Source organism: Lytechinus variegatus, chromosome 1, assembly GCF_018143015.1.
Source record: "Lytechinus variegatus isolate NC3 chromosome 1, Lvar_3.0, whole genome shotgun sequence".
In the NCBI taxonomy this organism is placed as follows: Eukaryota; Metazoa; Echinodermata; class Echinoidea; order Temnopleuroida; family Toxopneustidae; genus Lytechinus; species Lytechinus variegatus.
In genome coordinates this window covers 37,698,180-37,724,155 of record NC_054740.1, presented here as the reverse complement: position 1 = coordinate 37,724,155, position 25,976 = coordinate 37,698,180, and the positions used below count along the sequence as shown (strand labels likewise).

General features: G+C 36.9%; 1 protein-coding gene across 1 annotated transcript; it reads right to left on the bottom strand.

Moving 5' to 3' along the window:
* Nucleotides 1-1,652: 1,652 nt before the first annotated feature.
* Nucleotides 1,653-21,814, bottom strand: LOC121430524 (relaxin receptor 1-like). Its single transcript, XM_041627817.1, has 14 exons — nt 21,611-21,814; nt 20,949-21,020; nt 19,049-19,120; nt 17,933-18,007; nt 16,652-16,723; nt 14,049-14,120; nt 12,466-12,537; nt 11,819-11,890; nt 10,856-10,927; nt 9,204-9,433; nt 8,026-8,478; nt 6,977-7,144; nt 6,137-6,316; nt 1,653-1,963 (listed from the first exon to the last, which is right to left on the bottom strand). The coding sequence occupies exons 1-14, from the start codon at nt 21,673-21,675 to the stop codon at nt 1,653-1,655; spliced, it is 1,986 nt and encodes a 661-aa protein (XP_041483751.1). The 5' UTR covers nt 21,676-21,814.
* Nucleotides 21,815-25,976: the final 4,162 nt, after the last annotated feature.

Here is a 25,976-nt window from a genome sequence, read left to right as displayed (position 1 = left end):
ACGCACTGTGACAAATAGATTTCACGGAGTTGCACGTTTCCTTACTACGTTTAGTCCATTCCATGACATTTGCTCCGGCGACAATTGCTCCGCGGGAAAATCTGCACGTTAAGCCAAACTTAAAACCTATCCTCCGAAACTAACCGCCTTTTCACACGGAAAAAAAGTCATAATATGAATGATGATTCCAGTGAAAGATAAGGATAATGACGAATTTGTAGCACGTTTGAAACCAAACTAGAATCACAAATTCAAATTCTGCTCCGGAGGTGAATTCCAGTTAAGTTTCAATTAAATTGCGGCACGAATTTATACTTTTTTCTATTATTTCTTAAGCGAATATTTTGAAGTTGGTCTAAAAACGAAACACAATCATAATGAAACCCATGGCCCTGGGAAGCGGGGTGCTGCGTGTATCATTCTCCATAGGCAGCACCCCCTGGAATTCTGATAGATGTAAAAAAAAAAAGTGAAATGTAAGCAAATGACCTGTATTTTGTTGTGACCCCCCCCCCTTTTTTTTTGGGGGGGGGGGGATATTTCTCGGAACCAGAATAACCTTTATTTTGTACAAAAAACTTTAGTTTTGACTCTTCTGAAATTTACATCAGCACCTCCATTAAAAAAATATCGGTCCCTGGGCCCTGGTGAAACCGTGCAGCAGTGACATCACGAAAGTCAAGAAGTATGTACAAATATATTACGTTTTCTAATGACTTCCAATTCGACTTCAAAATGCAATACTACATTTTGGACACTGAATGTTCCATAATCTGTATATTACACGATTCTATGAAGCAACAGGTCATATATCAAGTAACCGAATAAGTGATTAGGCCTATTTGTTGTCAGGACTGAATTTTTTTTAATAGTGCATGATTATGCAATGTCTCTGAGAAAAACCATTTCAAAATTTATGCTTGATTTGTGCAAACACAAATACACTCAAAGAAGTATTCACAAGTCTTTTACGGACGTATTGTTTATTTTCAGTGGATCTAATGATAAACCAAATTTTAGAGAATATATGAATAATCTAACAATGAATGTCAATGCGAATCGAATATAAAGCTACAGCCCCATTTGAGTTCAAATGACCCGTTTTATTATGCGCGGAATGGAACTACGAACTGGTTCGTGTACCTGTGATGCAGAACCACATTGGTTCTTGCCACATTCTTCCTTTTACACTTTTGACGCCACTTCGTCTGAAAGATGTCCTCAAAACCTCAAGTGATGTACTCTTCCCGCATGGGCAGGAGTATTTACTTTGGTTGCAGTTATTTCGTTGAGACACACATGACCAAGCTTTCCATTCTTTCACAAAACTAAGTTTCATGATCGGCCGTACACAGCAAAAACTGTAACCGGTGTACATAGAGGACCAAACCAGTTATTTTACACCGGACTTTGTTAAATTGGTGGTGTAAGTTTTATAGGTGTTATTACAACAATTTTTGTTGTTACATTTACACTCTTTGGTGTTATGTTTAATCTCTAGAGTGTAATTTTAACACCTCAGGGTGTGGTACTCTATTAACACCAATTGGTGTCAGTTTTAACACCGCAGTTTTTGCAGTGCATGACTAAGCTTTCGATTCTTTCATAAAACTAAGTTTCATGATCGGCCGTCTATCGGCAAGTCTATTTAGTCATTCCATAAGGTCGCATAAGAGAACAATCGGAGTTCGTCGGAATTGAGTTCTCTCGGGTCTTTGGTGAGAACTGTCAGAACTATTCTCTCCTTCGTCTACAGTGTCCAGCGGCCTTGAGATGTTAGTCATGGCTATCGTTGATCTACATGTCGATGGTATGATGGTCGATCTTGATGCAATGCTGTTCGAAACAGCGGAGATTGCCTCGTCCGGTGACTTGGTGTGCTTTTTAGGGTGAATTGATAATATTGATGCACGCTTTGCCAGGTTTGAATACGACGTGAAAGAGCCAGATTCTTCGATGCGACCTGAAAGAGAAAAAAAAAATTGCAAAACGATAATCTCATTTTTCATTGATTCAGTATGTAAACTTTCACCTCCACTTTAATAATTTTTCCTTAATTTCTTTATTGGTACAGCATCATCAAATATAATATACAGCGTTTCACATTTTATGTGTGTCGCACAAACTTTCTATAACCACTTATCCAGGTTTGGACTCTTACCCCATTGTTATTCTATTTACTATATACGTCCACCCTCACTACACAAATACACACCATAATACACACACACGTTTTTGCGAAATGCATCGACTAATAAAAGTTTATTTGAAGAAATGAAACGAAATGCTTTGACAACATAGCTGAAAGAGATCTGAATGACTTTCGCTGTGAAAAAAAAGAATGTTTAAAAGAGAGGGGGCAGCGAAAGAGGAGCAAAAGGCAAAGCATCATAAAAAAAATGTTACAGCGTTTTGAGGGTAAGCAAAAAGCTTAAATACATCCCATCTCATTGATTCACAACCATCTTGTACAGATCATGGAGCTGGTATGTCGTCCCCGTTGCCCTCATTACTTTATCCCAATAGTCCCCAAATGTCGATCCTTGGGTGACTTCCAAAGAAACAAAATGCGGAAATAGTACACCTACCCCCTTGCACTAACTCACTCAATTACAATCGATCCATGATCTGTTCAAATAGGACATTCTTGATTGTTGGCGTGAACAAGTATTGAATGAGCAGTACGGTGAAGGTCACACCAACAGAACAGGCTCCACACCCAGACTATATATGACGAATGGTATTTCTTTGATCGCCATGGGGTCGGTTTGATCAATGTGGCTGCGGCAAATGCGTGCTACCGTCTCTCTTCAGCCAATACCTGGCGATATACTTGCAATGATCGCATTTATCTACGTTAGATTGTGATGTTTTCAAAGCTTCAGGAACCGTGCCAAATCGACAAGCTGCCAGAGGGCTGGATGGGATGCGTGACAACCAATCCTATTCCCCATTATAGCCCCTGGCGAACACCATGATGAATGGCATTTGGGACGCTATCCAGGCTCCAATATCCATAATTTTGACAAAGCCCCCTATAGCGTTAGATCAAGGTCAATCGTAATAATGTGATAAGGCCGAACATTCTGGAAGATTAGTCAACATGTTAGATCGGTTTGACTGCTCATATTTCCTTTGAAAAGGCGAGAATAAAAAAGGGAAATTGAACCTATTTTTGTTTGACCTTGGATTTACACGTCATGGTCATTGATATTAGTCGATCATTCCAAAGAATGTCTTATTTGCTTATTCTTTAGATGCTCTCGGCAATTCCCAGAGATATTTCAATGACGGAAATTAATCTTAAACAGTACACGTCAAATGAAATCTAATAACAACGGTTATTACACATTCGAAAGAAGAAAAAAAAAACGATTGGCCGTAGGTTTAACGTTATTTCATAAGCATGCCAAAGCATGCATTGAAAAATGCAGCTTAATCATGCATCAGCTTTAAATATTTAAAAAAGCAAATAATAGAAGAAAGCACTGCATACTGGTGGCTTGCGCGATGCTTAATTTAAGGTGTTGTTTTTTGTTCATTAGATTGATTACCTGTAATCAATAATCAATCAATGAGAATATGAAATCTTAAGGAAGTGAAAGTAGATATGTTGACCATAACCCCACAAACCCCCCCAACAACAAAATATGTTTGCATAGTAAGACAAAACGTAATACACCAATGTATCAAGTCCACGAAAGCAGGTGCATTTTTAGCTTCGATCAAAAACATTTTTATGACAACAACCTGGCGGCAGTTGTGCATAATAAATAACGTAAAAAAAAACAGAGAGGATAAAACCTTGCTTACGTTTCAAGAGAGCTCAGTGATCTAGAGGTATTGCCATTTGTATATCATTTGATGGGAGTGCAATGAGAAAAATCAAATCAAGGTTTGATTCAATTGAGATATGAAAGGCTTGATTCCAAAGGGGCTGAATCCTCCTTTGACCAATTATCTTTTTAAATATGAATAAAAGTATCGTAGACTTGAAAATCAAATGCACCATATCGAACTTGAAAAATGTAATGGGAAAGGTGGTAAAAAATTTTTTTCCGAAAGGAGCTAAAGTCACTATCTGGTAATTAAAATTGGTTAACCGTACGACTTTACATAAATTTATGCATTTAATTGTTAGGTACATGTTGTGCATACAAGTTCAAATTTCGATGAAATTACAAAATGTTACTATATTATGAATATTTTTCTTTATTTTGCTCTTTTTGGAATAAAACATCGCAAAGGTACCATTTAGCAAATATGAAAAATATTTCTTTTAAGTTTTCTTTGGATAATCAAAAGAACAGATGGAAAATCTACTTTGCTAGCAATATTTGTCTCTTTCGTTTTCAATTTGAATATTAAACCTGTATAAATTGGCAAAACTGGACATTCGACTAAGTTTTTACTCCAAAACGAGGTAAACTCATGAAAAATAAAATTTGAAGAAATATGCATTTCTTAATAATTGATTATTTAATTAATTTAAGATGATAGCACCATCATTGATATCAAAACAAAACAGCAATTGATAATGGTAAGTGCTGAATTAAGAAAACCATGATTTACAGGAAAAAGCTGAAAGTGGATTAAGCTCCCTTTTGGAACAAACCTTTTCATATAGTATTCAAAATTGTTTAATCGATACCACAAGTAACTAAAAACAACCAATATTTTGTAATAAAATCCTACATCCTTTCAAAATTTTTCTCTTAATAATGTCCAAGATTTATCTACATCTCTATTGCGATCTAATTTTCACCTGTTGAACTACTAAAGGTTTTTACGTTATTCGCTAAAGGGGATAAGACAATATTTTGCCCTAGCCAGTTTAAGAATGTTCTTTCGTCTCAGATCACCGGTTTGGTTGCACACCCCTCGCCCAAATAGATTTATTTTAAAATGATTGTTTGGATTTAAAAAGATATTTTAAGAATATGGAAACTCCGTCAATTTTCTTGTCTCGTGGCAGGGCATTGGAATTATTTACAATTAAGAAACTACAGTTAAAGTACATTTTTATCCTGTATCACCCTGCCCTTCCATTATGGCTGTCCGATCGGACATCTTCCTTCTTTGAGTGTCAAATTGAACTCTAACCATAAAGTAGGCCTGAAGTAAAAAAAATCGTCCAGAACTACTGCTAAGCAATTTCTATTTCTGCGTTGATCGGTGTTATCCCGTTCATCTATTACATATATATCGTGGATTTAGATTCCCTTTTATCAAATAGATCCTGCAGGGTCAATAAACATGGTAGATTTTTTTTCTTTTGCTCTTTGGCAATGTCTTTGATATTCTAAAGTTTTGAAAATTTCGCATTAAAAAAGTTGGACAGAAGAACAAGGCAGAAACTTACCTACTATACAAAGTCATATTTTCCAGTATTAATAAGAAAATAGGAAAAGGTTTGAAAGACTTTCTGATTCCTTAAAAAAATGGATGGATTTTAGCCATCGATGTCACGTGAAATATACTTTTACCGAATACAGTGATTTCCCATGTTTGTCCCTTTACAGTTTGTCAGGACTGAGCTACACTACTAAAACGCCGGTGTTAATTGAACACCAACCTTGGGCCTGTTTCACAAAGGACTTGCAACTGTTTTAACTTTCCCATTATTGCAACTACCATGGTAACATGACACAGCAGCCAATCATAATCACGGTTTCCATGGTAGTTGCCGTAATGGTGAAGCTAGAACAGTTGCAAGTCCTTTATGAATCGGGCCCCTGGTATCTGTTTTAGTTCACACCAAAGAAGCGTTGAAACAACAACAGTTAAGATAAAACCGATATTGGTTGAACACTAATTGGTGTTGCTTAAATGCCAAATTGCTTTTGGCCTACAACACCTCTCTGGTGTGGACCGATATATATATACAAGGCTGGTGTTAAATCAACACCGGCCTTTTTGCAGTGTAGCGAATATTACTAAGTCATACTTAACAAATAGAACGACGTCAGGCTTTATACGTTTTAATTTTGATTTATCACCATTACTGACGATGCAACAGACAGATGTGTTGGGACTTTAGAAGTGCCGCGTCCATGCTGTTCACAACTGGTCTACACGAAGCACGTGCATCACTGATTCAATCACGATCAACAGCTCTATAGTTTTTAAAACAAACCTCTTGATTCTGACATGTCAACTTTTCTGCCGTTGTAACAGCCAGATGTGTGCAATTTACCTCTCTTTAATTGACGCATGAACCACACGGCAAATGACGTAGTGCTGAGTGTATAGAGTATTGGATTTAGGGCGCTGTTGATAGGTAGGACGAAAACTATTATCCAACCGTAAAGGGTTTCTGGAAGAAAAGTAAGTTTTTATCCAGTGTCAATGATGAATAAATCTAACCCATTACCCACAAGAATCGGTTGGGTTTTGTTAAAAAAGTATGGGAACAACGTAATTTAGTATTCGACAGTTTAAATTGGCAAACCAGATGGTAACACTAATATGAAGAAGAAAAATATTTCCCGGGTAGTGAAGAGTGTAGTACAGAGCATTTAAACGTAAAATAATATATTATTAAAATATTCACCACTAACCATTAACACCACATCAAAAGATCTAAAAGATTTATACGTGTATATGGATAGTGATTTTAAAGAGATCCGGGATTACTGCCAAAGGGTTAAGGCCTATATCATACGCACTGTAATGACCTTTTGATCATCAGTCTTACTAATTGGAAAATAGGTTCGCCTAATGGTAGCAATGTTCATATTGATTCACGTAAACCTTTTTGTAGCCTGTAAAGGTCGTTAAAATAAAGCATCTAACATTGCTTTTGTTCTCTCCTAAACCGATATATCAGTATTCATTCCGAAATGATAGCCCAGTGATGACATCGGTTCCCTTTTCTTCCTAATTTACGTATCATTCAAAATCTATTCTTTTTGTGACAGTCTAATCACCTAGGTAATTCAGACACCCATTAAAGCATTTCTCTAATGTGACGTACCAGATATAATGAAGTTGCAAAGTGACATGACTTTCAGTATAGCAATCGGCAACCAGCATAGAGAATCGGTCAGGATGACAAAGAAGAAACGCTTGGCGTATGTCATATCCCCTTTCATTCCGCACTGTGCTGCAGCGCGGCGTGTCCTTCGAATGCTGAGAAACATACCTTGAGAGTGAGAACAGAATGTACAGTCATTAACAGATACATGGGGAGTGTTTGATCAACATATACTTCCGACAAGTTGTCAGGTCTGACAACTTTCCTTGATTATGATTGGCTGAGAGGCACTGTAACCTTAGTAACTGTTGGATAAAACAGTACTTGTCAGATAAAACGTCTGCCAAGTCCTTTCATGAAACACTCCCCTGATATCAGTAAATGTACGTGTATTTTGACTGGGAGGTGATCTGATCATCTGAGTTGAACTTGGGGGTTCACCTTAAGAACATGAAAGGAAACAAGACAAGTGTAAAATTGTACAAACTAAAGTTCGATTTTTTTGTTTCCAAAGAGAACAATTGCATGGGCAGATTGGTTCAAATACAACCGGCCAAACTTAATGAACACTTACGTGAAATGAATGTTGTATACTAATTCAACATTTACAGACATTTGTTCTGGAAACTATACAATAAATGGGAATTGTATGTAAGAATGAAATATGTTGGGTAGCAGCATCATCGGCATTGGGTATTCAATAGGAAAGATGAACCCAAACATTTCTGGACGAAAATAAGAACTTTGGTCCTTAACTCGCCGGATTCATCTACAGGGACGCCATCCCATTACCGTAACACCCAAAATTACATGATACACACATATTCACCCTCTACCTTTAAATACTAGCTGTACAGGAATATCTTGATAAACCCCGTCATGGCATATTAGTACACTTTGATTATTTCCGATAGTTTATTACAGATGATGCTTTACCCATAAACAATCCATTTTTGCTTAGATAATATGTTGTAAATAATAAATCAGTTGTTGAAATGAATAACTCCTCCGAGGGTAAATCAAAAGTACAACTGAGTTGATGCACATACCTGTATACGAAAGGACAATGGCTATGAATGCAGTCGTGTTGATACCTAAGAACACGACAACCGAGTACTCCCAACCTCTTAGCCTCGGCTCATGTAGATGAAGCGGGAAGCAAACGCCGTTGCTTCCATAAAAGTTCCCAAAGTATTCCACAGGAATAATCGGAACGACTGCAAGTAGTGTTCCAAAAAACCATATACAGGCCAACACCATGATCGCCCTTCTCGTCTTGATCCTTTGGAAGCTGTACGGGTAGACTATGATGAAGTAGCGCTCAAGGGATATAAACATGAGTGTCAGGACCGAGACTTCACTGGAGATCATGGCGAGGAGACCGGAAACTTTGCACGTCACACCGTTGGTCCATTCCAGCGCGTGTTGGTTGTAGTTATCTCGGTATTTCACATCATGAGTTCCAATGATTAGCAAGTATATTCCCATCAGGAAATCGGCAGCTTTAGTGGAAAAGTAACAAAGCGAAGAAACATGGGTTTCTCAATCAATGGTCATGGATAATAATTCCATTAAAAGAAAAAAGAAATTTTCATGTCATCGTGTAAAATGAAGCTGGTGAAAGTTACTCTTGTAACCATGTTTCAATATTTACTATTCTGCCCAACTTTGGCAAAAGAAAGCAAATGACAGATCAGTCAAATTTAAGTTATTGTGGTTTCTGAAAAACCCTTTTGTATGTTGCACTTCCAGGCAAAATTTGGGGAAGAAATGATCATCCTATGGAAAGATATTGAAGAAAATATGTTGTTAAATTGCATTGACGCCCATGGAAATGACGGACACACATTGCTCATGTACAACAAATAATACTTTTGTAACTTGATTCCTTTTGCCAAAGTACGGTAGCACTGCTTTTAAGTGTGCTACATAATATTCAATCAATGTTTTGATTTCACACAACATTTTACATATGAGACCTGGATGCAATCTCTCTTCCAATGATTTTGATATTGATTTGAATTGGAATTAATCCCTGAAGTGCATTGTATTTATTTTGATTGATGTAAATGATTTGTTCTTGTCCAAATGAAATGAAATGAGGTATGTGTGGGTGGACAGAAGTGACAATATACATTGCATAATCATAATGATGCTGTCCGCAGTTACAATTATAGCACATGTTATGCTTCAACGTTTTGGTTAATGGTAGGAAATTAAAACTTACTGCATAGATTAATGACGACCACCGTATGTACTTTATTTTCAGCCTTCATGAAAGCACGGCTGACCAAGACGCCTAGATTACCCACGCTTGTGATGATACCTATCGTCCACACAAAAACTCGTAGAATCACGTTTTTCAGGAGATTTTCAAACGACGAGATTCCGTCAGATCGAGGGGTACAGGTTCTAACGTGAGGGGCGTAGCGACAGTACTCAAACTTTGAGAAAGCGCTGAAATACGAGGAGGTAAGAATGAGGATAATCTTTATATTAAGCAGTAGAGCTGGTGGGTGTTTCATAAAGCTGTTCGTAAGTTAAGGGCGACTTTAAGAACGACTGGTGATTCTTTCTTGTTATAAATGGTATGTTCATTGGCGATGGTTAAGCGCGTAAGAAAGGATCGCCAGTCGTTCATCACTTACGAACAACTTTATTATACCGCCCCCAGATACTGTACTTGAAACACATTTTGATGTAAGGCGAATACATATTTCATTATTTGTGTTTATGGACTTTCTATACTAAATATACTTATGAAGGTTTCACAAGCTTAATTGCAAGATGCGGGCCAAAATATTCATTCAGTCAAACCCGTTCCATTTTTTTTTTGGGGGGGGAGGGGGGTGGGGTGGGGATAAAGCCGACTTAACAAAATGTATACGTACGATTTGTCTTGAATCACTGTTTTCCAGAAAAGGCCAATAACTAAACTTCCTCCGCCCGAATGGAGAAGAAATTTGACTGGCTAAGAATTAGGACAATCTTATTGTATCAGGTAATGAACAAGATCTCGTCCTGAGCTGTTTTCATAATAATTTGATTCATATCCCAAATGACTTTACATAACCTTTGATGGTCAGACATAACATGTCCTATTCACTGGTAGTAAACACCAGTCCCCCTATTCAAATATCCTCTTTTTTAAAGCTTTATTATTTATTTGAAGCGCTTCGATCACACAAGTGCATGTCTAAGGGGAAATCTTTACAACCGTGAGAGATATAGACAAACAGGAAAATTCGGGATCTTGGACAGGTTTATTGCAAAAATCGTGAAGTATTTATATTATTTTATCAATGGGGACTGAAGAAACAAGGGTCGGGGCTAACCATACAAAAATACAAACAATTCTTACGTTTATTTAAAAAAATATTCCCTGGACCCTGATTGGAACCGGTGTCATTGACAGATTACGATGATAGTAATTTTATCATTCATTCATATCTTCAATATTAAGGTGCCGGTCGCAGTTACCATAGCTGCAAAGTTTTTATTGTGGTGGCCAGTGTGCTCTTACTAAACTTTTGGCATTGCCTATTATGGAAGTACTTAAAAAAAATAATATCATGTGAAATCGGGGCAAAATATCTTACTAAACTGGAGTAAAAAAAAAATTCTTCGCATAACTGCAGCCATAAATATATATGACCAAGGTATTTCGATATTTTGATCATGTGAATTGAAATATCAGTAATTTTAGTTTTTAATGAAAGCTGCACAGCATTAAGCACACGTTTATTATTGTATATAGATTAATCTAGCCATATTACCATAATATTCTGTCTGTTGGATAAAATCATTTCAATCAGAATTTCATGTACATCTGAACTTCAACGATTAGGTGGCGGTTTGGTAGTAGTATTAAATACTCACACTTTCTCAAGTCTGCCGAGGCCCTTGAACATATTAACGTTGATATTTCCGATGAGAACTTCTGCAAGGTCTCTTTTGGCGACGATGGGAGAGAGAGAGAGAGAAAAAAGACAGGCAATCTCGGATGAATGCTTTCTAATGACTCGAGACGTGGGTGGAGGGTCGGAACTAAGAAATGAAGGGGGGGGGGATCTGCAACTTCACACATGAATTTCAGGTCGTAAATTTTCAAAGGTAGGTCTTCTCTATTTCAATCTATTCTACATCATTCTGATATATAAATGAGAAATGAAAACGACACCACCCCTCATCGATCAAATGACCCTTCTGTTTGCTCTGATCATATTAATACTGTACATCAAAGCACGAACAGACACATATATAATACAAATAAGGTTTTGCAGCTATACTTATATTTACGTGTATATGATATTCCCCGAGGGCTTTATGAAGCAAACACACGTATACACAAATCCAAGGTACCTTTACAGGCCCTTGCACGTGTAGCAGGTGTAACGTATTTTAATAAATGAAATCGATTGACCTGAATCGATACGGAAGACATTTTTTAATAAACGCGTAAATGATATCAATGTTCAAAATTGATTTCAATAAGCTATTACAGCAAGGTATGTACCCAATTTCGGCACAATGGGTATGCACTAAAATGCTAGGGAAAACCGTGAAATCAAATATCGATGTAATGGATGAGACATATTAAAAGCAGGCCTCTATCGCCATGGCAATTCCATGTTTTTTTTAGTCTACCATAAATTTAGCTTTGTGGAGTGTATACAAAAATAATTCACTTCACATGAAATTCTTGCAAATTTGTAAAGATTAATTCAAAGATGTTGGAATACCTATCGATGATCTAAAACGTGTGTGCACGCCTGTGAACTAAACATTTTCGTCTTCTTAGTAAAAATAATCTTAACGATTGCTACGGATAATAATACTTACAAGTCAACAAGGTTCTCCAAACCTCGGAACACATCAACAGGAAGGGAAAACAAGGGGTTATTCCTCAGTCTCCTGCCAAATTAATAAGATTGTAAAAATCATGTACTATGAAGGTTTAGTTTTCCTCCTGATGCCAAAAATAATCCAAACAAAACCAAAAACAGAACAGAATTACCAGAAAATTGTGATGGAAATGATCTGAACGTACATAATATGGTTGTCTTTTTAATGAACATTATGTAAATTTTTTATGTAAATTAGTAAAAAAAAAATACAAGTGCAGAATGTGTGTCTATAATTGTCTAATGATTTAAAACCTTGTCTTATATACTCCACTACGCTTCACTGAAAATTGCAATTAATTCAACGCTTAATGTCGCACGAAACATGGCATGTGGGGGCGTGTATGATGAACTTGCAATGAGCATAGTAATCTTACACCGTTGGAAAAAGCGGAAAATATTTTAAATGTGCTATATTTAAGACTATATCATCTTGAATTAGCCTTGTGGTGAAAATGTAGTCTGCCCAGAACTGTATGAGCTGGCTATTTTTTTCGTCATAGGCTCAAAGCACCTCAATAGTGGTCACATCAAAGACGTAAGCTAATATGCAGTTGAGAGCAAACAAATGCTCCTTATACTTACAGAATCTCCAGAGAATGCAGTCCATCGAAAATCCCGTCGGGTAAATGTGAAATCTGATTGTGAGAAAGATCTCTGTGAAAGAAAACATGCAGTTAAGAAAATGGTGAAACAATATACTGCAAAGAGTCTAAACGGATCATGAAAATTGTAGATTTGAATTGCGGAGCTGTGGGCATATGAAATTTGGTATCAGCCACATCAGTCTCAAACAGAGTATTGGAACTGACCCGTAGAGTACTTCCCTTTTTAGTGAGAATTCCTTTCAGCGGACGTCACACTCAATTAGCAGCCATATCCATGGAATCGCTTTGAATTTTTAGAATATTGCAAAGATGACTGGAGCCATGATTTCATTAATGGGGTGGAGTGGAGCTTAAGAAGTTGAATTACTTTAGTTGAATGATTTTAATTTCTGTTAAAGTAACTCCCGTAGGCACTCGTCAGCACAGCCATTTCGCAAACGAAAGGGGAAAATAATATAAGTTTTGAATGGGGGTGAAGTGACTGAAGGAGTGGGCTCAGGGAGAAGGCGTGAGAGATCAGTCGGAAGAGTGGTAGTTTTGCAATCCCCTGAGCCTTGTTTGATTTCAAGTCCAAGCGATAGTACCTTTTGGTAACGCATTTTCATCGTTGTTATCAAGTCCCTCGGTGAGGACGTTAAACCGACGTCGTTCTCCTGGTTGTTTGCTAACAAGGGTTCTGGTTAATGCATTCCTAACAGCCAGGTGAAATAATTCCAACCTGTATCACCACTTCTTGCATCAAAATATTTACTGGGTCGGGAGCTTTATATTCTTACAAAAGGTAGTTCCACATCTAATGAAGATAGCTTTGACTATCAAAGAGCTCGAGTCTCTTCCCATTGGACTGAAAATGAATTGTAAAATGCTGTTTTGTGTCATCACCTCACTCTTTTCTATATCTCTCTCTCTCCCTCCCTCCCTCTCACTATCTCTATTTTCTACCGTTATCCAAGATGGTTACGCCGTTTGTGGGATGATACAGGATGCTACGCTGCCCTCACACCGCAATATACCTGTCCCAGGCTGCTACATCACCCTTTTATCTCTCTCCCTTCTCTCTCTTTCTTCCTATCTCTCTCTCTCTCCCTCCATCTACCTGTCCCTAGTTACTCCCTACATTTTCAACCTTTATTCCCCCAGGCTGTTATTTTTTCTGCCTTTCTGTTCCATTGTCTCTGTAACACTGTCATCTTTATGTTTTACACACCCTGTGCCCTTTTTGTTAATTCTAATTGCATTACTTGTAATTTTGATTGATAGAGCTGAAATATATAAGAAATACGGAAATCAATATCTAGAACGAGCAACCGATTGTGTAAATACTGTATATATATACAACAAAATGCATCCTTCTTAGTATTTCAAAATTGTTTTCTATATACTTGGGACAATGACGTACAAACTATCATCTCAAAGTAAAGCAAAACATTATTCAATTATCAAATATTGCATGCTTACACTTTACAAAAAATACATTGTTTAAGCCTGTCACTCTAACAACAAGAAAAAATAAGTTCAACAGCTTCGTTACAATCTACATAATCACATTCACATACTTACAATTCCACCAGGGTTCCAAGCGAGGCAAATGAATTATTTTCCATCGATTTTATGCTGTTATTTCTCAATATTCTGAGGCAGATAGAAGAGGTAGAATGGAGGGAAAATCATGAAAATCAATGAAAATATAATGTAAATGTAAGAGAACAAGACATGTTGCATGTTCTTTCATCTTCATTGTAATGCTTCAATTTTAGGGGAAAATATCCGGGGGCCAGATCTTGAAACACGGGTGATTTTCCTCCAAGGTGTTCAAAATCTTAGCAGTTTGCATTCAATTCCCGTGTTCCCTATACATTTCCCTTTTGAATTTGCATCATTAATAGTTGACGGCTTTTCAAAAAAGATGAAGGTCAGCAATTTTCACACCATATCGTGAATACACAATTATGTAGGAAGGTAGACTGAAAAGACTTTATTTGCTGCCACACTGGCGAGACAAACTCCATACTGTTTAGAGCTATTACGTTATATCCAAGGACATGATATCGGTCAGTGTGAAATCGGTATCGTTAATGTGACTGTAGCCTTAAAGAGAAATGCCAGTAGTTGCAGTAAACACTGATTTAATGAGAAAGTCTGTAAAACAGGGCTTTAATTGTCAGTATATCATCGAGGATCTAGATCTGGTACAGTTACATAAACTAAACTTTGTGAAATCTTGAAATCTACGCAAAAAATGTTCACACTGAAGATCACCAACACAAATAGGCGCACGTGAGACAGTGTATTATTTTTGCTTTGATTGTCGGCCCGACGCTCGACCCGAATCCTGTGCTTATTTGCTGATTTCACAGCAATTACACAATTTCTTCCAGAATCCTTTCGAACATATGTTTTATTTATACAAACAGACATTTTGGTGGCCATTTCATTGGATTCTGTACGAACTCATTTTGATATCGTTACCACAACTGGCATTTACCTGTAAGTGCCGCATACCTACATGTATAATGGTATTTGAGCAACACAATTCATTCTTATTTGGAATCCAGTGCTCTTCTCTGCTCCGCCTTACAAAAAGCTGCGATTGACCCGATCAGACGCAACTATGGTTGGCCATCAATGTCAACATCTAAATTGCCAATTTGTTCTAAATATCTTCGATATATATTCTAAATTTATCACTTTCGTGAAGATGCAGTGTGATTCTTATAGTTTACTAAGGAGATTGTGCAAATATCTAGTAGAAAAATTATGGTATCGATGGACTTCCATACAGTTGAGATTGATTGGATCAATCTTAACTGTTTGTAAGACGGGGATTAATTTTTCTTCTTTGTTAGCTTATTCTGTGTTCAGTTGTGTGTGGCACTTCTTTTCCGATATACGTCATTTTCCACTAAGAAAACATGGTTCCCCGCAAAGCTTTAAATTGGGGTGTTATTTCAAATGCGTCCATCAATATTTTTTCCATAACATCTTAAGTGTGCATTCAATGTTCGTCAGTCGCCTTCTTGTCTGTCAATCTGTGCCTCGTTACCCTCGTTATCCAACAGTTATAAAATTTTCTGGCTTAAGTGGAATAGAAGAGAAATTGCTGAAGGTTAACTGAAAGAACATTACGAAAAGGAACGGTTATCGCGTTGATTTAAAGTGGTATTCCACTGACGAGTAAGATGAAAATTAAACACTCTTGTGAGATTTCAATTCTCTTGAATTCATTTTCTTTCAACTTGAGCAAGCTGAGAGGAAATAATCCCTTTGCAGTTTATAAAAAAAATCTGTATTCTATTGTTAGAATCGGAAATTGATTTCCTCCTGAAATTCATTTTGCCCAATTAATCGTGTGCCCGGCAGCCACTGAGCTGCGCCAGGAAACGATTTAATCAACAATGATGGTAAAATTAAGAATCCGAGTCACTGCTGTAAACATGAATTCTGTCGGGGGTTTTAGTTTGATTCCTTTCGCTTATAACAATAAACCACTAATAGACGCTAAATGCAGTTAGTCCAGTGATGTAAAAATGAAAAAGGATATATCAAAGTTTTTGAATAAACAATCTTTCCAAAAGACGTTAATGAAACACCCATGCAAACACTGAAACATATTAAGTGTCATTCAAACAGGAAAAAGATGATTGAACGTGATGGCAGCTGTTTAGTTGTTTATACACCATACCAATGTAACAAGTTGACAATCGTTGAGAGCCCGTAATGCTTAATGGATTATCATAAATAGACGCCCAAGCGGGATGATTGGAATCATGTCGGCCTATAACACGAATTTACTGGCGGTTTAAGATTTTTTTTTTGTTTGATATTGCAGTGACATAAAACGCATTCGGAGTCAGATGCTGACTTACTTTTAGAAGCAGAAAAAAAAGAAAAAGAAAAAAAAATCGCTACAAATACAAAATGAAGGTTATTGCCGTTCCGAGAATTTTGACAGGCAAGCAAAAAACGGTAGTTAACTACTATTTGGTTTACAATTCTCTCTTTTTTTAAACATCTTCCAGAGTTAGTGGGGGTTCTGCCTCCGGAGATTAATTCAGGCAGCACCCCTCAAGTTTCAAACAACAATGCAATATTCTATTGATTTAATATATTATTAACACATATCGAGCATGTCGAGTAAGAAGGAGTATTGACAGTGTACTTACAAAACTGTGAGAGATGTGTTGCCAGCAAAGGATCTTGCATTAAGACTCATTATGTCGTTTCCTTCAAGGTCACTGAGGAAATTATCATGTGTGAATATTGACAAACAATAAGAATCATTTAATATTCAATTCAACGTTTTTTTTAATGAAGACTGGCTGTTATATTTTTAGAAACCAGTTTGAGACGACAATTTTGTTTTGCAGATTCAAGCCAAGTTTTAGCATTACAAGATAAATCTAATGTCAAAAATATCGTGTTGAATACATGCCAATGAACTTATGTGCTGGACTGCATCCACATCCAATAACGTCATCGCCCCCAACTTCCCACTCAAATACACTCTCATGAATTGTTGTCTACAAAGGGTGTCCCCCCAAAAAGAGAAAACCTGGACCAACGTCCAATCACGTCACCGCCCCCCACTTCCTTCCCAAACATATTCTCATGTATTGTTGACTACAAAGGGCGTCCCACAAAAAAAAACTGCATCCATATCCATTCACGTCACCTTCCCCAACTTCCCACTCAAAATACGCTCTCATGAATTGTTGTCTACAAAGGGCGTCCCCCCAAAAAAGAGAAAACCTGGACCCACGTCCAATTACGTCACCGCTCCCCCCCCCCCCCCACTTCCTCCCCAAACACATTCTCATGAATTGTTTTTCTACAAAAAAGGGCGTCCCACAAAAAAAGACAGAACGTGTTTTATAGATTATATCGATTATGGATCTAATATTACTGGTGTGAGTAAATGAAACATTTTCTATTATCATCAGTCATAGACCGAATATTATTGAATTGTTTTCGCTCATATAGAATACATACTCAATCATAATATCTTAAAAGATTTGCTCAGAATTTCACGTGTAAGTTTACATCGACTCCCATTTAGAGATTTGTGAATGAAACTTAGCAAGAAATATATTTTTATACAAAACAATTGCTAATTAGCGAGGATCCTCACTTGCGCAGCAAGGTCGTTGTATCCTTAGCAAATTCGTCGCCTCTCTCTGTGCAACTTGGTTTGACATTGATATTTCAGACTCAACCTCCTTTTCTCTGCGTGAAATACTTCTATATACAATTTCAAGTTTCACAATAAAAACTTAATGGATACCAACAAATGAATAGTAAATTTCGTGATAACATATGACAAAAAACGTGGGAATCCCAGTTCCTTTCTTTTCAGATACACTGTATACACATGCTTTACTTATTTATTTATTTATTTATTCAGTCATTTATGTTTTCAAATATTTTTTTAACCGTTATATACTTACAGCCATACAAGTGACTTGAGATCGTTGAGACATTCTCCTTCCTGCAGATCTCTAATTTCATTGTTGCGCAGATCTCTGTCGATATAATCAGATAGAATAAACATTTATTTATTGTTCAGGTAAAAGCGGTTTGCTGTCCATATCAATCTATTGAGAGGGTCTGCATGTAGATTCATCAATTTATTAAGTAGTGGCATATTCGCTCCGTACTGTTCAATGACATTTGCACTGGTTCGGTCTATTCAATCTACTTTTGATATGAAATCATTATAATGATATATACATATTAAATGTACGAGTAACCTTGGCAACGGGTTTGGGAGGGACTTCTTTGAGAATACCCTAATCACTATTAAAACAAAACAGTGGTTTTTATTTTAATTATACCGTGATTAACATCAGCGCTACAACCGCTAATACTATTACCATTGTAGCCACCAATGGCGGATCGGGGGGGGGGGCACAGCCGTCCCGTACCTTCCTTTTGAGAGGCACAATTAAATTTTTGTCATGTAAAAATGACATTAAACGGAAGTGTGCCCCCTATTGAAAGTGAAGACCTTTTTTTTGGGGGGGGGGCTTGTATTTTTTTTCGTGGACGAAACGTCCTTAATTTCTTATTGAAACCTTCTTTTTTGTTTTTGCTTTTCAAATTTTCCTCGGGGAAAATGCGCCCCACCCCCTTGTTGGAAAATCGTGGATCCGCCCCTGGTAGCCACCGTCTGAAAACCGAACGGTTTTTGCACCGCGGCGCAAAACGGATTCAAGAACACAGTAAAAGTATCTAAAATGCTGATCAATATGACAAAGACGATTGGAAGGTCTTTGTCGAAAGTTCGTGAACCGGAACAGCAGTATCGTCCTAAGTATCGGGGCTAACGAAAAATTGCGGACCATGTCGTTTGTCCAGAGTCCTCTAGGACGATACCGTTGTTTTGATAAACAAAATTTCGACAAAGACCTCTTGGTTGCTTTTTTTTCATGAAAGGCGTTTGACAAAGTACATTCTATTTTCCTGGATCCGTTTTGCAGTGTGGAAGCTCCAAACAATTACGATAACCATAAACACTGCATACATCACCAATACAACACAACAAGCAAAGCACGCCCACTTACAGCCAATATAGATCTTCTAATCCTAGAAAAATGCCAGGTTCCAGGGTCTGCATTTTGTTGTCGTTCAGAAATCTAAGAAAACAATGATATGCTAAAGTTAATAAAGTAAAGTGATTTGTGCATGTTAATGTGAAAAGGTAAGTACATTAGTTTCTTGGAGTTAAGACCAGAGCTACATGTAAAAGTGAAATTGACCAAACGGAACTTCATTGAAGATTTGTATTCATAGCATATTAACCGCTTGATTTAGGTGTTTGGATAAATGACATTATCAGGCTTCTTAACTGACTGAGTTACATGACGTCACATAATGTTGGAGGGCTGAGATTACTTAGATTTGTACGTAAACTGTTTTTAATGATTTCTAGGTAATGAAGCCTGCAGAGGAAATGGGCAATGGAAATTGTTCACTGCTTAAATGGATGGAGACCTGCAGCTTTTAACTACGAAGGGTTTTTGTGATTTCTTTGTTTAGCTCTTCTAGGGCCTCATTTGCTATGTCAGGAAAGACTTCTACACATAATCTGAATGCAGATGGCATTGGAAAGCTGCGCCAACTAAGCGGGAAATGAAATATGGAGAAAAAAAATCACTATAGTACATGAAAGTAGAGCTTTAGTGGCGTAATGACCAAAATAATCTGAGGCGGGGGGGGGGCAGATATGGCAAAATTGATAAAGAATTTGCGAGCGAGCAAAGATTTCGACATTTTCTTATTACAAAAATCATATTTTATGATAGATTTTGACATAATATTCAGAAAATGATATCATACTTCGCCATTGTCTCTTTCCTTTTTTTTTCTTAGTCTTGAAAAATGGGGGAGGGAGAGCGCCAACAGCTCCCCCCCCCCTTGTAGGCCACCGCTACAACCTATAGAACCACAACGATTTTAACACAAAACGAAGTTTACAAGCTCTCTATTGACATATGATTTATCAATTTCACATTTGCATGAATTGGGTATTTGGAGGTCGAGTCTTTAAGTTGTTTCCCACATTACTTATGGCTCATTTCTTCATTTCGCATTCCAATAATTGCGTTCATGCCTACTGGTTTGATGAGGGCAAGCCTTGATGAATAATATCTCGGGCGTGTTGTAAAACCGTAAACAAATATTTTTCACATGAAGAAACACAATTATTACAATTTGTCCGGAATATGTCAGCGGAGGCAAGCGTCAGCGCCATCAATTACAAATGATAAGCCATCAAGTTATGAAGCATATATAAATTTACATTTAGAATGACTTCATTTATTCAAAAATCGAAGTTCTAGGACCCAGGAAAAGGTGATTATAATGCTAAAATTATTTTACGGATCACTAATAGGGTGATTTGTGACGAGGACCAAACCCTCTTGTCACCCCCCCCCCCACCGGTGTATTTAACATTCCGGCCGCTTTGGTTTATACAGACAGGGACCCTGGAATAGGGGCATACGGAGCCATTGGGGGCATGAACCCCCTCATTCTGCCAAAAGTTGTACATATTTAGTACCATATTGTAATTGAAGGTGTGCATGCTTATTAGTTTGTTTTGTAATGTGCCAGTCAGATCACTTTGCGGGAAACTATTACCATTGTGAAAGCGAGGGGTGTTTGTTTTCTCCTACCAAACAACAAAATGAACAAATTTCTGTTTTCTTCAATCAGGAATCCCTGTATCCACTTCTGGATCGACATAATGTGCACGTCCACGAAGTAGGGATAAGCACTTTCCCCTGTTGACAAACTGGCTCCTATACCTGTTATGAAATGCGGGCATCTTGGTTATTGGGACGGGGGTTAGCATAATTGGGGAGGATTTTCGCATCAGTTTGTGCCACGACGGCGTTAGATTTGGGCGCGCTAACCTAAAAGCTTGACGATATCCAAAGCATTAGGTAAATGCATACTCACAGCCAGTGCAATCCGCTTAGTCCATTAAAAGCTCCAGTGTCTATTCGTGATATGTTATTCTCTGAAAGAAAGCTGTGGATACAAATAAACATACAAGGAGTAAACATTAGACATCGTCACATCGCGTACTATTGATTATTAAATTCTGGCCACGTGTCTGAAAGGACAACGCACTATGGGTGAACGCATAAAAGGAAACATGGTTTGTATTATCAAAACAATTGTGTAGATAATATTAATTTTTTCCATTTTTGTAAGAGAGGTTAAAGAAAAGAAATCAGTATCCAAACGAACAGTATTTTTTTTAGGTGCAACGCTTCTTCTTATGAATGGCAAACTCATCACTCAGCCCAAAACTGATATTTCAAAGCCCCTCACCGCGATATATCAAGGAACATCTCCTGGGATAAGCACTGAGATTGCACTCCTTCCAACCTCTTTGCGTGCAAGATAATATTTTCTTAGCGAACTGCAAAGTAATCAATAAATTTACGCCTTTTTTTGTATTTTTGTATTTGTTCAGAGGAGCAAGTTCAGCTGCTAGACATCATAAGCTCTACAATCATGACAATCATTGAGCATTTTTTACGCACCATCGTTTAATGTATAGGATCTTGCAATGAGTTGGTTAGTATGAACTGGACAAATCACAATAAACTTACAGACGTGTGAGGATACGAAGGTTCCTGAAAGAATTCGCCTTTATTTCGTATATTCTGTTTCTCATCAGATTCCTGCGTAGAACAAAAGTCGTTACTCTAATAAATGCTCTATAATTTGTGTTACCAAAGTCAGAATTCAATCAGAACTGAGAAAAATACATTTTCTTTATAATATTCGACATTTATTTTTACGCACTACCCTACTTTATTAAGTAGAGCTAGATTTGAAATCAAAATAAGTCATACGTATTGAAAAATATTACCCCATCACGTTTGTTTAACGCAAGGCATGCATGTGTTGGTACGTTACCCTACTTACCTGCAATATATTTTAATACAAACTAAAATTAAATTGCATGAGAGAACAAAAAACTACTACAGCATTTCTTGATGCGATTGAACAAAAAAGATATTTAAACAAGGGTAAAAAATTGAACTAGTTTCTGTATTGCAATAAATTACACATTCTATGCGTTTTCTATCTGTACATAAAAAGAAAACCAAATAATATCGAGTTTGCAGCAAAATATACATGAGAGAGCTGAAAAAACAGTACAACTTTCGTTTATGCGATTCAACATGAACAATATTAAAGATATTTAAACAAGGGCACAAAATTGAATTTTTTTCTGTATTACAAGTAAATTACACGTTCTCTGAGTACGTGTACTTAAAGAGAAAACCAAATAATCTCATCGAGCTGCAGCAAAATGTAAACTGCGGTTGGACCTAAATTATAGGAAAATTTAATGTCGGTCAACCAAAATCGACACGATCTTCTTACGAGCTTATCTATAGGAGACACAAATTACTGGGTTTCTTAATCGAATTTTCATTTTCCAGATGGGTAAGATAAAGAAAATGTGAAGAACACAAGGACAATAGATGAAACCATCCAATACTAGATAAAGACACGTATAATACATCTACCCTGCTCGAGTAAGAGTAATTGTGAACTTGTGAGATCTTTGTTGTATATCTTTCTTTGTTTAATTTCTAGCATTTTATGATGCATTACTTGGATCCGATAATGATAATACGAAATACGAATGATATCTGAACAATTTATCTTTAAGCACATGGCACATCTTATCTTGAAGATAGAGGGGATACCATAAAGATAAAATGGAATATTGTGTTAAATTTCCAGGGGGCCGTTTCATAAAGCTATTCGTAAAATAAGATCGACTTTAAGAACGACTGGTACACCTTGCTTACGCGCTAAAACCATCGCCAAGGAATATACCATTTACCACAAGAAAGGATCACCAGTTGTTCTTGAAGTCGCTATTAACTTACGAACAGCTTATGAAACACCCACCGGGTACATAATATTAAAGCATTACGCAAGATTAACGGTAATGTGAAATAACATCGACGCTATAAGACAATACATCAGTCAATACGAAATGTTGATACTAGGTACAGTAGCTTTCATCTGTATGCTTCAATAACAAGGATCTCGATTCATACTCACAAATATATATGTGATGAAAAGTCGTCAAATAGTTCACTCCCGATGTTAACGATGTTGTTTGATTTCAGGTATCTGTGCAGTTAAATTGCAGGGTGCATCTTGTAATTTATTACGTTTAGATATTCAGTGGATCACTTCATTTCTTACAACTGTTTCTATCAGAAAAGCATTGAGCCGAGTGAGATTACATGAATTGTATTTCCCCCTCCCTTTCCCCCCAGTTGTAAACCAAAAATAAAAATATCTCTCTCATTTTCTGAAGGCCATTGACCTATGGAGGTACACTCTAAAAATTAGAATGTTAAATCAACATTTGAAAGGTTGGAGTAGTGACAACCTTTTTCCAAATGTTAAATTCAACCTTAATTGTAAAAAGCTGAATCCAACATTTTAAGTGTTGGGTAGAACCACTTAAAGTGGTAAAGGCAACAATTAGAAAATGTTGTCACACCTCCAACCTTTCAATTGTTAAGTTAATATTTCTTGTTTTTAGAGTGTAAGGACGATGTACAATCAGCCTAATGCGGTTATGTGCGCGCAACAATTTCCTCGGTAAAATATAACACACATTCAACCCTAAAGAGGGAGGGAGGGAGATCGAGAGACGGGATAGAAATTAAAGAGAGAAGGGGGACTCGTAGGACGTTTGGCGAAAAACAAAAGGCGCGCTTGGTTGAAGAGATTGCGTATGCTATGAAATGGTGATATGGAAGCTTATAAAAACTTGATTATTGGGTAAAATCTATCGCCGCGAGACTCGTCTGTTATTATTGCCAATATAAAAAGTTTGCTGATTAATGGTACTTATTACTAGTACTATTTGAAATGATGACAGTTTATCTAATTACTCATTACTAATTACTAATTTCAATAGTGCACATTATTTTGCCAGGAATACCATTAAAACAGTCAAACACATGTGGCTATATCTCGGGCATTTAAGAACTTATTTACGAGGCGCCTCATGCGTCTAATTGTGACCAGCCACCCCCAAAACCAATGATAAGTCACCTAGGAAAGTTCACTGTAATTGGCAAAAATAGTCAATTGATTTTCAAAAAGCAAAAAATTAAAATAAAAATAAATAAAAATTACTTGAAAGTATAATTCTTCTTCTTACTGTCAAATATTCAAGTTGTAATGTTAAATAGATGATAAGATAGAGGAGTTTAATTTGAAACTAATTTTGTGAAACTGCTTGAAACGTTTCATTGAGACTGAATAACACACATCTCATGCATGAGCGAAACACTTCAAACGTTGTTTTCTATTCATTTTTTGTTAAGTTTCTCTTAGATTCTTCTGCATTCAATCGGGTATTTGTGTAAATTCTGTAGTAATTTTGACAATCTTTCGACCTGAATAAGAGTCTCGAAAATTTATTTCGGGCGACCTATCGTTGGTTTGGGGTGGCTGGTCAAAATTATTATATCTAATGCTCTCGATTGTCATTTTTATCGGTATACTTTTATGATACTTACAGTCTTGTCACATTGTCTGGTAAGTTGGATGGCACTTCCTTTAAGTTCAGTTTGGAGCAATCGAGTTGTGTTAATTTGCTGCAGTTGCAACCTTTGGGATAGTAAGTCAGGGCTAATACCAATGCGAAGAAAAATGGAGAATATTAAATGGGTATCGTGTTGGTACAAGTGCAGGGTTGATATTAAGCGTTGTAGGAAGGAGCTTAGTGTGGTAGGTTTCACGGTACACTATGTATCTTTCTTGGGTAAGTGTTGGTCCTGAAAACGACCACCCAAACTCGATGTTTCGACAAGTGTATTCTCGTCGTCTTCAGGAGAATGAGCAAAGTTTGTAAAAGCAGGCCTTGTGTAAGGGCCTATCTTAATTCATTTTCATTTCTTGTTTATTACGGTCAAGTAAATGTATTTTATTGGGCTGCTAATTTATTTTCTTGGTTTTCCATGATGTAGTCATCAAGCCAGTTTTTCGGTTCAATTATTTTTCAGAGGCATTATTCCAATCTATCTAGGGAAGAACAAGAAAACATTCATCATTTCAAAAGACTTTCATCAAGTTCAATGCAAATTGCCACGGTGTTTTCAAAGATGTAAAGAAAGTTGATGGATGCAATAAAGTACACACAACGTTAAGGGTTGAAAATATTTGATTTTTGAACACAATAGACACTTGTAAATTCACGGCTTTGCTATTGGTACAGGAAACAATTAAAAAAAAATTATTTGGTAGCTCCATGGTTAAGGTACACTCGGTCGATTCAGATAATATTAATGACCTATCAGTTTGTCGGTGATCTCCGATAGCTTGCACCTGCTCACACATCCGTTTTTTTTGGACGGCATTTCCGTTGAGGAAAATATAGAGCTAGAATTAAAAAGGTTACACCTTTTAAATCTCATAAATAATAAAATGATAATTTAATTTATTAAACGCTCATATCGACTCTGAGCTCGAAAGGATTATTTTCATCATTACCTTGGCTGTACAGCCGGCTACTTTCCATGCCCCAAGGTTTGAGGAGTGGATATTCCAGCTCTGTTTATAAACGCGTCTTACGCTGTGCGATTCGATACGATTTTTTTTTAATTAATCGCATTTCGCATTGAATATGAAAGTTCCATATAGAAAAATTGCTTTATTTGAAGTTCGGCATAATGTTAGGAATAATGATATCATAATTTTGCTTTGCGGCAAGCCCTATTGTCGGAGTAAAGTCCAAATCGGCTTCAAGTCGATTAATTTTGATTTCAGTAGTCCTACAACTATTCTGACCTCGGATCCCAAGATTTTTATTGGTTGGAATGTTCATTTCAAATGTTTATTACGATTTACTTGAAAATTGGATCGCAAAACGGATTCGCATAGTGTTAGCCGAGCATTATTAAAGTAACCAACCATCTATAGCACTTG

Excerpts from the sequence above, each read along its gene's own strand:
- LOC121430524 (XM_041627817.1), bottom strand. The coding sequence starts at position 21,675 with ATGAGAAACAGAATATACGAAATAAAGGCGAATTCTTTCAGGAACCTT. Across the intron at positions 8,479-9,203 it reads GGTCGTCATTAATCTATGCA|CTGCCGATTTCCTGATGGGA; the intron begins GTAAGTTTTAAT and ends TTTCCACTAAAG. Across the intron at positions 6,317-6,976 it reads TTGCAACTTCATTATATCTG|AAACCCTTTACGGTTGGATA; the intron begins GTACGTCACATT and ends CTTTTCTTCCAG.